The sequence below is a fragment of the Epinephelus moara genome, chromosome 22, assembly GCF_006386435.1.
Source record: "Epinephelus moara isolate mb chromosome 22, YSFRI_EMoa_1.0, whole genome shotgun sequence".
In the NCBI taxonomy this organism is placed as follows: Eukaryota; Metazoa; Chordata; class Actinopteri; order Perciformes; family Serranidae; genus Epinephelus; species Epinephelus moara.
The window spans coordinates 4,502,145-4,515,795 of NC_065527.1; the positions used below are offsets into that span (position 1 = coordinate 4,502,145).

A 13,651-nucleotide genomic window follows, 5' to 3' on the forward strand; every position below is an offset into this window, starting at 1 on the left:
ATATATCCTCTAGGAATGTTACCACACAGAGTAAAAATGGAAAAATGCCGGTGTGAAACGAAAGAGGCACTTTATCAACCTGGTGAATACTGTCAATAGCATCAAGCTAGCAAACAATGTTATTTCTTCCTAATCGAGACGGACATAAAGTAAGGAAATTAAAAAATAGTTATTATTCCCTCTGTATCCGCTCCTGTTGCTTTATAAAGTTAATGCATCACGTCGTCATTCCAAACTCAACACTTCCTGTATCTGTTTCAAATTAAAAGCCCCTTATAACTGCAGTTGGGAGAATCCCTTCATTTTCTAAAAAGGCTTTTATTGTGAAACATTTGTAGGAACTTGTTGTGGAGGATTCAGTGACTTTCATAGTTGCTATGGTACTTCAAATGTAGCTCCTGCCATCTGGTGACACTTTTTACTACAGTAACATTTCGGCTGGGACATGAACACACACAGTGACTGAAATAATAAAAGTAATAATAATAAAAATAGGACAAGAATAACCCGATGACATCACACACGTTGTGAAAGACAACCAAGGATAATGGTGTGGACCATCATGTAGTTTGTCACGTCTGTCGGCCAAGTCATGGCACAATTTTATGACTCCACAATCGCCCAATGCGACATAGTGACTGTCAGAATGGACAGAAATGTTGTGTAGTGTGAACCAGGCATTATGCTGTGTTCCCACCAAACGCGAATTCGCAAATTCGCGCATCAAGATTACATACAAAGTCAATGCAGAGACGCGATTAGACGCGAATTCGCGCCGGGTGGCGCGATGGACGCGATAGAGGTGTCTAGCGCGGCGTGATAGACGCGAAATTCGCGTCCAATGCCTCATCGCTCGAGTTGAAAATATTGAACTGTTGAGGCGAATTCGCATGACGCTGTGCCGCGAAACCAAATCAGCGTTGAGATTCTCCCGACGTCACTGGCATGTGTCAACAACATCCAGTTGTTGACACAGCAATAAACTGCTACTCACCGGAGACAGATGGACAGACGCTCCGCAGCTGAAATGGGGACGCATTAGGGACTTCCAGAGCAGGTACAAAGCAGCGATGGTGGTTATCTCAGCCATGGTCGTCAGTGGCTACCCGGAGCTATATGATACTACATGTCTACTCTACAGAGACCGCAACAAAAAGGAGCAGGCTTGGGTGAAAGACGCCGAGGAGACTGGTCTACTTGGTAAGTTCTGTAAATATGTGTCTTTAATTAGTTTGCAGAATGGTTGTACTATGAACGTTAGCACTAGCTTAGCTCCAGTTAGCACAGCTGGCTTCCCCGCTACTCGCGCGAATGACGCGAATTAACAAAATGGTCAGGCGTCCAAACTCGGGCGTTACGGGCGGCGTGTTACTCGCGTTACGAGCGATTAAATCGCGTTCATCGCGTTTGGTGGGAACACAGCATTAGACCACCAGAAAGCGGTTGTTTGGTCCACATCGGAGTTTGCGTCTGGCATTCACACCAACCCACGAAAACGCACCAAGTGGTAAATGCTCTAGGATTCGGTTCAACCAGACAGCACAAGGCTGGAGTGAATGCACCCTAAGTACCCTAATATAGCAGTATCATTTAAAAGTTAAAAAGTCAAGGTAGGTTCAGGCAGTGGATCTGACAGCTGCTGCCTTCATACAGCCTTCATGGAGCCACAACTGAAACCTCAAAAGCATTAGGCTACATAACAAATACACAATATTACAATCTAGATATGAGTATCTGAGGAAATGATCATTTCATTAGTTTCATTATTATAGGGAGGATCTGTGGAGATGTAAATGACTGGCTATCAAAGCTAATGGATATTAGGAGGCCCTGCAATGGGGGAGGATGAGTGGGCGGACTCGACTGAAAGAGATGTGGTAATTAGCAAAAGCAATTCACCAATTTGAGCTGAATTCAAGAAAGTGATGAGCCACTGAATGCTCAGCTTGACATTAGTGTGAATGAGGACAATGCAGGAAGTAAAGCCCACTCACAGAGCACATACATAAGTTTTCAGAGTGAGGTCGAACTCTTCTCCTAACATGGTAATGAGGAGAGGAGACGTTCCACAGCCAATTCTGTCACCTCAGTACACACCATGGCTGCTGGGAACTTAACAGGGGAATCATTGGGTCCAATCACACCTCTGTTTTTCTTAAAGGAACAGTGAGTCAGATTTCGGGAGATAGTGTGGTGTCGCTGAGGATTGTAGGTTCCAACCAGCTGAAACTTCTCCCAATTAGGATTTCTTCAGTGTTTATTGTTCAGGAGGTTTTCTGCGTAGGTCCAAGGAAAGGCAGAGGCCCCAGAACAGAGCCATGCCGCCAAATATAACACTGTTAGTTGTACACAAAAATGCCGTCAAACTTTTAGGACAATGTTTAGTAACATGTCTCGTCATATTAACGGACTGTGGCACTTTATTTTAATTTACCATCACAGGTGTTCATGGTGGTTAAGAATAGAAGTGGCAGGCTGCAGTTTGCCTCCCTTCACTGTGTTATGATAGGTTTTCCAAGAATGACACAGCCACCTCATTATACCCATAAACCATTGCGTTTTGGGGTTGCCTCCCATGGCTGGTTCAGATTAGGTTCTCACTTCTAATGAACCACCACTCTCTAATGTTCTCTTGGAGGAGGAGCGAGGCTCACTTCCCGGCATCTCTGGGTGGTTAATTGGTGCCACAGTGACACTGTTTTCAGCTCTTCCACAGATTGAAACATAGAAATCACACCTGTTGCTTTTCTGATTCCAATAATTAAAGCTGCAGATTCATACAGGCGTGTAATGACACATGACACTTAATTAGAGATAAAATGACACTATGTTTAAGCTGGTCTTGGTTCAGCTTTCGCCCTCTTTGTTTTCCTGATTGATTGTCCCTTTGAAGCTCACGCACTTGGTGCTTACACCCCCCGTCCAGCCTGCTGATTAAAACATATCTTTGACAGAAGGAGAAGCTGCGGGGCTCTTCTTTAATCATACGCTGGTCTGCTGATGTCATTCAAGAGGTGAATTAGCGTGATACAAAGACGCTCTGGAGACAGATCTCCAAGGCTTTGTGAAGTCTCAGAGGCAAAGGCGGACATGAAAAGGCTCGGGAGGAAGACATCGTCAGCTTTAATATGCTTTTTTGCTCCACTTGTCACGGACTGTGACAACATGTGTAGTAAGTAGGAACAAAGGCCTGAGGAAGCACTATTTCTCTTCCTGCAAGATGAAAGCTAAATGCAGCAACAAGTGGATGTGGTCGGCTCTCACTTTCAGACCTAATTAGAGACCTGAGACTGTGAGTCATGAGTATCATCATTTTATTGAAATATTTCAACCTCACAGGTTTCAAACCATACTTGTCTTTAAATTGCCAATACAGTGCCCGCTCTAATTATATTCCAATTCTCTGGGTTATACTGTAATTAAAGGAGTAGCTCAACATCTTGGGAAACACACTTTCTTTTTTTTTATAAGAGTAAAAAGAAATGATTGATACCGGTCTTGTGTCATCAACATATCCTCATACAATGGTTTGGATGATATGTTATGATGAGTTGAAACAGGTCGCTACTTGCAATGCGCCGCTCTGCAATGTTCTAAAAACCTGCCGGGTCAGACCAATGCAACGAAATGACACGTGTATCATCTCTAGTCAACAACTCTCTGTACTTCCGTTCTGATTTGCAGCTTTTCAGACTTATTTTGTGGCTGAATATAATTTGTAGTGTCGTGATAGTGAGATACTGGCTACAGTGATGAATGTAGTGTCGTGATAGTGAGATACTGGCTACAGTGATGAAACAAAACCAGCATCAGATGGACTGTACTCATAATCAGTACGCCACAATAATATAAATAACCAGCACCAATTAATCAGTCAATGAGAATGTGTGTGTGTGTGTGGGCGGGGCATGAACGCATATAGTGAGCAGCAGCGGTGACCCACAATCCGACATCGGCACATTGTGAGGATGGAAACAGAGGGCTTGGCGGGGACGGAGCACCTGCTGCAGCGGGTGAACACGCCGTCTGTGGCCATTTTGACTTGACCAGCAGACTTCACTACAAGTTGATTGGCTGTTGAAACAGGCGACGTGCTTTAAAACCAGCCGCTGCCGATTTGACCAGCTGAGTTGCAGGTGACACCGTCAGCTGGCTTGAGTCGAGCTCAGACCAGCCAGTTCACACTGCTGCAACTTTTCTCTGCGTCATTCTAAAACGGTTTCATCTTGTCACCAATCTGGTCTGAACTGGGCTTAAAGTTATGTAGATTAGGTTTAGGAAAAGCGTCAACAAGTCATGTATGTAACAGAAAGTGCCGTACTTAGCATAAAGTTCTGACCTTAATGTAAAGTTACAGAGATTAGGTTTAGGAAAGAAGGCTTAGGAAAGTAAAGTCACCTAGGTTTAGGAAAAGAGATATGACGATGACTTACTTTAAAACAACTCAAAGTTCACTTGGTTTCACATGAGACACAACCACAGTGGAAAATCCTGTGTTGTTTGACCCATTCACCACCCCAACCTGCCTTCTTCATGGACTGTCAGTCTTTATACTACTTCCTTCTTTACTCCCATCAGAACATAGTTCACATGATCAAAGCCTTCACGATAATGTCCCATATATAGAAATTACTGGCTCATGATTATGTGAGTTCTATGTGAATATTGGTGCATTATTTTTCTTTGGTATACATATGAACATTGCATTTGAACAGCCTGAAAATAGAAATCTTTTACATGAAAATGGCTGCAAAATAATTCATAAGCAAATTAGTACTATTCTCTGGTGACTTTTTGATCATGCTATAGTGACTTTCCATTGAAAACTGTTGACTGGCTTTGCACGTCAATGCATTCAGCTGTTGCCAAGAAGTAGCAGAAAACTCCCTCCAAAACTGCAGGTTTATTTAACTTCCAGTCTGTGTGGATTATAAAAGAGAAATTCAATATGTTAATTAGAGCTTTGGGGCCGGGCTAGCTGGTTCCAAGTTAAGCTCTGTTATCACACAAACATGAGACTGATATTGATCCTCTCTTCAACCCTCAGATAAAAAGCAAACATGCATATTTCCCAAAATGTTGAATCAGAAATTTCCCCATCAGCAGTAATCCATTTTGTCTTCTTTTTCACAGCATAATGTTTGCATGCACGGAATGTTTGGACTGTAACATCAAAGATGCATTCTACTGTAAAATGCCACGTACCATCGACAGAGCAGTTAAAACCCATCTGTTTAAATGAGGCATCAAAGTGAACACGACACACAATAAAAATCCATTTATTTTCCATTCACAGTTCCCAATTTGTTTACAGGTCAGCTGGTCCAGATACAGTTTGGGTAAACAAGCCTTTAACTGTATGGATTAGGACTTCATGGCCACAATTTGCATAATCATCATGTTATATAACAATAATGAGCTTATTCCATATTCATTTTTGGAAGCAGGTCAAGTAAAATCATTGCTAGAATATCTGTGGGATTTTGCAAAAACCAAACTGGAGCCCAAACCTGAAAAGTCTTTCCTTCAGAGATGTGTGAATGTATAGCGTTTTTCCTCCATCTCTGTGTTGTGTACACACTGTCAATTATCGCATACATTTGGAAGAGCATAAATCTCATGTTGCTGTGAAGAAATTTATGCTGTGAAAACAGTGAGGGGGGCTGCACCATAATCTGGTATTCAAGTGAATGGAGAGGAAGCCTCAGTGTCCCTGAGCCTTCGCCTCTGTTTCTGTCACAATGATTTACAATAAAGCCCAGCAAGACTCTGTATGTGGGCTGCTGCATCAACATAATCTGAATTCTACTGTAGCAGCTGTAGAGCACTGACATGCCTCAGGCTGTTGGGAATAAAAGGGAATCCTAAGAGCGGGGTTCCTTAAGTTTATAGTTATGTGTGTTGTATAATCATAACTGTGGTTTCATCATGTAAATCTGTTCTGCATATGATGGTTTTAGCATTTGTACTGCGGTAAGACGCCACAGAGAGCATTCTGTTTTAATCTTTCTTTTGCTTTAATCTAAGTTTTGATATCTCATTACTGTCTGTTTTTCTACCTTTTCAGATTGTTAATTTGATCCTGTCTTACCTTCAAAATTTGGAGATGCCTGCTTTTTCAATCTCTGTGTAAATGACCATGGCATCTAAATTATTTCAGTGCTACTCCTGTCTCCGAGTTTAATCATTCCAGTCCAATAATTGTAAGGACTTCATTCCAGAAACTAAATATGGAGAACCAGATATGAGTTTGGACTTTTTGGATAGTTTAAAATGAATCTATGCAAATAGACAAAGTTATTACTGAAACTGATTAAAATGAACTCACCCTCTCCTCCTCCTCTCTGAGGTCCGGCATGGTGCTGACACACAGCGTCACAGCAGTGATGGCTACAAATATCACCGACAGAAAAGCGAAGATCTTCCCCGGCAGGCCAGAGTGGGGGTTCTCCACCATGTCCCTCAGCCTTCGCATGCAGCCCCCCGTACAGGTCTCTTCCTGTGGCCCCGCTTCAGGAGGCTGCTGGCTCTCCTCGCAGGACTGCGGAGAAGTGAGCTCGGCCTCCTCATCCTCCAGCCTCTGCTGCTCCTTGTACTCCTCCTGCCTGAGCCGCAGCTTCCTGAGGCAGCACCAGTCCAGTTTGTTCTCCTCCACCCCCCAGTACAGCAGCTCCTCCTGGAAGGACAGGGCGCACATCTCCCTCAGCAGCCGCAGCTTCCCTGCTGCCAAGAAAGACACGATTGTGCGGAAAGCCGACGGGCTTCGGTCGAAGAAGTACTCATTGCTGGTGCCATCGTAGTCGTCGCACAAGTCCATGATCTCGGCCTCGCTGCTGCATCTGCGCAACTTACCCAACCGTGTCAGGGGGAACTCGTCCAGCGTGGACCAAGGGATGCGGTACTTGATCCCCCCCACGTTGATAATGGCCGCCCCATCAGCCAGACCGATCTCATCTCCATCCTGCTGGCAGGGCTGAGGCTGGAGCAGGAGCTGGGCTCGCTTGTAGAACAAACCCTTCTTGGATTTGACCTCCTGCAGGTTCTGCACACGTTTGAAGTGGAAGGTGGTGAACTGGTGCTCAGTGCTACCAGCCAGGAAGGCCACCTCCTGGTACATGACTGCCACTTTGCTGGGGGACCCTGTCCTGCACAATGCGATGGGAGGAGGGCTTCACAGGGTATGTGAGGTGACTGGGAGCTTGTCACCCATTCAGCAACACAGCATGTCTCTGTAAGACAAAAAAGACGAGTCAGCTATTTCATTTTTTGTGTGTCTTTAGACACTTTTTTATGATTGCAGGACTTCGTTTCGTCGAGCCTCTGTCTATCTCTCTACTTCTACTCTGTAATATTCAAGTCAGTCTATGAAAGATCTGAAGGTGTCAGTATGCCTCAAATTAAGTAATTCTGACACCTCCCCTCCTCACTCTTTTCCAACGTCAGAACTGGGACTGTCTAAAAGTATGTGCCATTATCCCCACTGATGTGATTACTGTGTCTCCTCCCTCTATTAAGGCCTGGTCACAATGCTGGTCAGCATTTACTTTCATGCATTATTCCACATAGCTGCTCCAGCCACAGCTATGTCTGTTGACTGAATTATGAGAGCATCTTGTACTGAGTAGTCTTGCGTAGCCAGACTTAACTCCACAGCCCTGTGACTGCGCTTGAGATAGGTCTGGAGGTGCACATTATCATTCTGCTGTAGGACTGTTTCTCTAAATGAATCACAATTGTCGTGGGTGGAGCTCAGCCAAGGAAGCAGCAACTGTGCCCTTGCAAAATCATCCCGTGAATGTACACAGTGACAGGGCTAACTGTTAGCATCACACAGCTAACATTTATTTACGGGTTTAATCACAGAGTAAGTTGTTTCGGTATTGGTGTGAGTTTGCAGGGACCACTTAATGGCTCAGTGTTGGGTGTTAGCACTGCTGCTGTGTTAGCTCATGCTAACCGAGCAAACTCGCCAGGAAGAGAGCAGCTTCAGAGACAGCAGCAAATGAAAGTTTGTTGATTTGGCAAGGGGTCAGGACGGTCCAGAATCAGATCCTCCAGTGCAATAAGGACAAATTCAGGCATTGTTTGACTGGAGACATTTTGAAAGAAATCTATCTCACGGTAGCTACGTCCATTATTTTTGGAGTCTGTGGCTGAAACCCAGTCAAACACAGTAAGAGAGAAAATCTAATTTGTAAAGTGATTCACAGAGTCCTAGCATCATTTTTTAACTAACTTTCTCGTTGGACTGAAAACAGAGCACAGAAATAATGACTTTAATGTCAAAACAGTCTGTATTTTTAGAGAAGAACATCAAATACAACTTCTCTGGAGTCTAATTGCACAGGAAGCCCAAACAAAAGCAACTCAGTGTCAAGTTGCAGCCTGTTCTCAGTGCAGAGAAATTAATCATGTTGTTTTTCTATTTACTGTATCACCAGGCTGTGGAACGAGACAATTTCAAACATTGTATAACAAAGTGCTGAAAATCAACACCACAGTGTAGGCCTGATCACAGCACAATGAGCCCGATATAAACTGAGCTGCTATACATGTGCAGTAACACATGTTCACTACTGAATCTATGTGGTAATGGTTTATTCATTTTTCATCTTATGTGAACACACAGCTTCTGTAACAGTGTATTATTCAAAACGTGCTTTCCTGTAAAAAAAAAACAGTCTATATTCTGAAGATCAAAAGGAACACTGTAGGCAGTACTGACTACAACAGCAACTAAAGAAAATGCATGAAAGAAAGAACTAATAGGACGAAAAGAAAGAAACTTCACATAAAATCGAACATAATTTCCCCATGGATACACTTGAAGATAATGTCTGAGTGAAATAAAATAGGAAAGAAAGAACGGGACATAAAAGAACAACTGATCTGAACTCTACATATATTTCTTTTATTTATGGATGACATCTTGCTCTTTCTGAGTTGAAAGTACGTTGGGTCCAGTTTTAGTGATTTTAAGATGGGCTCACAAGATTTACCACCTCACACATCAAACAGAGGATAAAAATAACCATCAAAATCACAGTGTTTAATATGCAGTTATGCTGCAACTCATGTCATGACACAACTCAAGGTTGTCTGTTGTCATAGTGACACAAAAAAGCTTTCCAGCTCAGATATCCATCATTGTCTGAAGCACATTTCCTGTGGTATTTCACTGTGGTGTTTCGCATTCCCAACATCATGTTTGTGTTCTGGCTCTCTCAACCCTGAGTCAGTGGAGCACGCATCAACAGCACGCTCACATGTACAATTAAAATGCCTGGAACATTTTGGTTCGTTTATTTTGTTTGCTCTTGTAAACCTTAAATATAACGTCATTTTCATTTTGGAATCAAAGGAAATCAATATTAGTGTATTTATCCATGTTTCAGATTTAGTGTATCATATTCTAAGTTAAAGATTCATCTGTAAATCTGCAGAGCACCTGTTGGCTTTTATTCTGAGTGATTATAAATCGCCCTTTATTATGTAATATAATATAATATAATATAATTAAAACCAATGTATTAACGTATGCTCATACAACAGTTTGTCTGATATCTTATGAAAATGCGGATACGGTTTGTGCGATATCTCATGAATTAGCACCCCATGTGGGTGGGCATCCTCATGTTACCCACTAAAGATAAAGTTACGTACTTAACGTAAAGTTACATAGGCTAGATTTAGGAAAAGGAACATGTCTCCGCGTCATCACATTACATACTTAACATAAAGTCACGTATTTAATGTAAAGTTACATAATATGAAATTACATAGCCTAGGTTTAGGAAAGGAAACATGGTTGGCCGCCATGTTACGTACTTAATGTAAAGTTACGTACTTGACATACAGTTACACACTTAAAGTTATGTAGGTTAGGTTTAGGACAAGAAGCATGGTTGGGCGTTGTAACGTTATGTACTTAACGTAAAGTTACTTTTAAACATAAAGTTACATACTTAATGTAAAATTCTATACTTAATGTCTGGGCATCATCACATTACGTACGTAAAGTTACATATTAAATTTAAAGTTACATACTTCATGTAAAATCACGTGGGCTAGGTTTAGGAAAAGAAACATGGTTGGCCGCCATGTTACGTACTTAATGTAAAGTTACATACTTAATGTACAGTTACACACTTAATGTAAAGTTATGTAGGTTAGGTTTAGGAAAACAAGCATGGTTGGGTGTTGTAACGTTATGTACATAGCGTAAAGTTGTGTAGGTTAGGTTTAGGAAAAGAAGCATGGCTGGGCATTGTCACATTATGTACTTAACGTAAAGTAACATAGGCTACGTTTGAGAAAAGAAGCATGGTTGGGTGTCATCGCATTATGTACTTAAAGTAAAGTTACGAATTAAACATAAAGTTACATACTTTACGTGACGTTACATAGGTTAGGTTGAGGAAAAGAAACATGGTTGGGCGTCACGTTACGTACTTTATGTAAAGTTACATAATGTAAAATTCTATTCTTTTCGTAAAATTACATAAGCTAGGTATAGGAAAAGAAACATGTCTGGGCATCATCGCATTACGTATGTAACGTAAAGTTACATACTTAATGTAAAGTTACGTATTTAACATACTGTAACACACTTAACGTAAAGTTATTTAAGTAAGGTTTAGGACAAGAAGCATGGTTGGGCATTGTCACGTTATATACTTAGCATTAAGTTGCGTAGGTTAGGTTTAGAAAAAGAAGCATGGCTGGGCGTCATCACGTTATGTAGGCTACTTGATGTAAAGTTACTTAGGTTAGGTTCAGGAAAAGAAACATGGCGGGGCATTGTCACATTATGTACATATAAACATAAAGTAACATACTTAATGTGAAGTTACATAGGGTAGGTTGAGGAAAAGAGGCATGGTTGGGCATCATCACATAACGTAAAGTTACGTATTAAATGTAAAGTCACAGACATAATGTAAAGTTACACAGGTTAGTTTTAGGAAAAGAAACATAGTTGGGTGTCAACACATTATGTACTTAACGTATTACGTGTTAAACGTAAAGTTACGTAGGCTAAAATTTAGGAAAGGAAACATGGTGATGACATACCCTAAAATAATTCAAAGTTTGCTTGGTTTCACAGGAAACAAACATCGGTCTCCTGGGGGAAAGTCCTGTTTTTGTTTGACCCATCACCCCCCAACCTACCTCTGTGTTCAGAGTTTTACTCTTTATATTACATCCTTCTTTACTCCTGTCAGCATTTTGGTCACGTTACCACAGCCTTGCTGAATACATAACCCATGTATGCAGCAAGGCAAATTGCATTATTTTTTGTAGGAATACATACAAAGAGTGCATGAGAAGAGCCTGCATACATACATACTGTATTAGGGGGTCGGGGTGCTGTGACAAAAAATGTTGGATAGAATTTTAAAAAGCTGATGATCAAGCAAAAAAAGCTACTTCTAAAAGTTCTGATTTCAACAGGACAGCAATGCCTGACTGCTCGCTGCTTTTGCTGAATCAGACCAGTGTCATCACTTCCTGCTCAAACAGCACAAAGTGTCAGTCTGTGTGGATTTACTTTGTTCACATCTTCTGAAAACAGCAGCTTTTTAGATCTAATTACACATTTCTGAAGCTGTGCTGTCTTAACAAGATGAGACACATCTTGTTTTATTTAACATAAGCATCTGGATACAGAGTCCGGTAACACGCGCTGTTAGTGCAGCAACAGGCCAGCGATCCTTTACTCACTAAGGATGACTGCACTGGACCTGAGGCGGTGGCGCTGATGTAGGGAGACTGGGCACATCATCACAACAAATTAAGAGTGGGAGCCCTCTGGCAATCCTCAGAGTTTACTCCTCTATTGAGAGGACAATCATTTTGAAACAGGCCGCTTTCTCTGAGGGAGGGGGTCAGAGAGCTGCACCTCGACAGCGACTCAGCAAAGTGCTTCTGACAGGAGCAGTTTATTGAGCATGACACTGCACCCAGGGGTGGCTTAAGGAGCACAGAGAGAATGAATTCAAGTTATATAGGAGGAGCTCCACAGAGACGCAACATGGCAAACTAGGCTTGCTTATTATGAAAATCTTGCATTTATGAATACAAGATTAAAGCTACAGTCGGTAACTTTTATAAAAATAACTTTTTGTCATAATTGCTGATACTGTCACTACATTCAGATTTTTTTATTTCATTGATCTTTGATGAAATAAATAAATGAAATAAATGACCATATCTGACAATAGCCTTGCCCCCTCAAAATGTCTGTGCACGTCCCTGACACCAGCAGAAGATATTCAGAGGACTGTGCAAATGTACAGTACTTCGGGGGTTTCCTAAAAAACACACTGAATGTCCTGTCTAAAATTATCTGCTCTGAAATACCTGTGTGCCCACAGTTGTGTATTCTTGGACTGTTTCTGAAGGAACACACACTGACAAAAGTGTAAAAGTAATACAAGCTGTTAGGTGAAGAAAGTTTTTCTATTGTGTGTGCTGGAAATTTTGTCATTTGTTCTAGAAGTTTAAAAAGAACTTTTTGGAAAAAGAAGTGGATGTTTTGATGATCTAATGGAGTGGTTTCCGATCTCTCTGGCTGGCCACATCACAGGAGGTTGTTCAGCTTGTCTCAATAAGAGAACCTTTTTTACTTCTTAGTAAAACCTTTCATATCTCAACATAAATGGTCATAAGTGCAACCAAATACAAAATGCCAAGTACTGGGTACCCGAAAAAACAAGGGGAGAACATGTGGCATTGTATGGCAAAAAATGGTGTTAACAATATCAACTATAGCAGAACACAAGTAAAATAAATTAAGAGGATTAAAGATACATCTACATTTTAAAAAGTGCCATTTGAAACACGGGTACATTTAAATATTTAAGGTTGAGAATCCTTGACAACCCTGTCTCACTCCGAAGTCGTGTTTAACGGTGTGCAGTGGCTTAAGGGGGAAATGTGGCAGAACAACAATGGGAATTAAGGCGGCAGAAGTTCGAGTATGGTGGGTGGGAGGGGTGGTGGATGGGTCCAACAACCACCAACCGTCACCCAAAAGGCCTGTTCTTTTTCCCCAAACCCATCCATGTGCTTTTGTTGCCTAAACCCAAACACATGTGTGAACACAGTATCAAGGCCAAAACACAGCTGCAGCGAAGGACACGTGTCAAATGTACAACCCCACACCCGCAGTGGCAAGACACACATCGGTGCTCCTGGACGCACTGCCCCAAAGCACTTTACGCCACTTCATTATTTCCAGCCTCGTTGGCTCTGGAATTAAACGCATTTTCCCCCACTTGCTCTCTGCTTGAATGTACCAGCTCCCAAAGCAGCTGTTTTCCTCCACTCCTATGGCAGCTTGACTCCTCTCCTCACCACTGATATATAAAGAGAACTCTGTAGCTGTTGCTGTCTCGTGTGTGACAAAGAACAGATGAGAAGAGACTCATCTTACTATATAATGACGAAAACTCTGTCTGTGTGTCTGTTCCACGTTTTTCTCCTCACTGACTTGGTCAATCCATGTGAAATTTGGCACAGTGGTAGAGGGTCATGGGAGGATGCCAATGAAGCAATATTACATCAATTGGCCAAAGGGGGGCGCTATAGCAACCGATTGAAATTGCAAACTTTGAATGGGCATATCTCATGCCCCGTATGTCGTAGA

General features: G+C 41.9%; 1 protein-coding gene across 1 annotated transcript in view; it reads right to left on the bottom strand.

Moving 5' to 3' along the window:
* The window catches only part of kcng2 (potassium voltage-gated channel, subfamily G, member 2), a 36,636-nt gene that overhangs the window by 13,811 nt on the left and 9,174 nt on the right, over nt 1-13,651 (bottom strand). The window contains exon 2 of the mRNA XM_050035482.1: nt 6,329-7,229. Within this exon, the coding sequence (XP_049891439.1) occupies nt 6,329-7,117 (789 nt within the window). The 5' untranslated portion in view covers nt 7,118-7,229. The remainder of the gene's footprint in view (nt 1-6,328; nt 7,230-13,651) is intronic.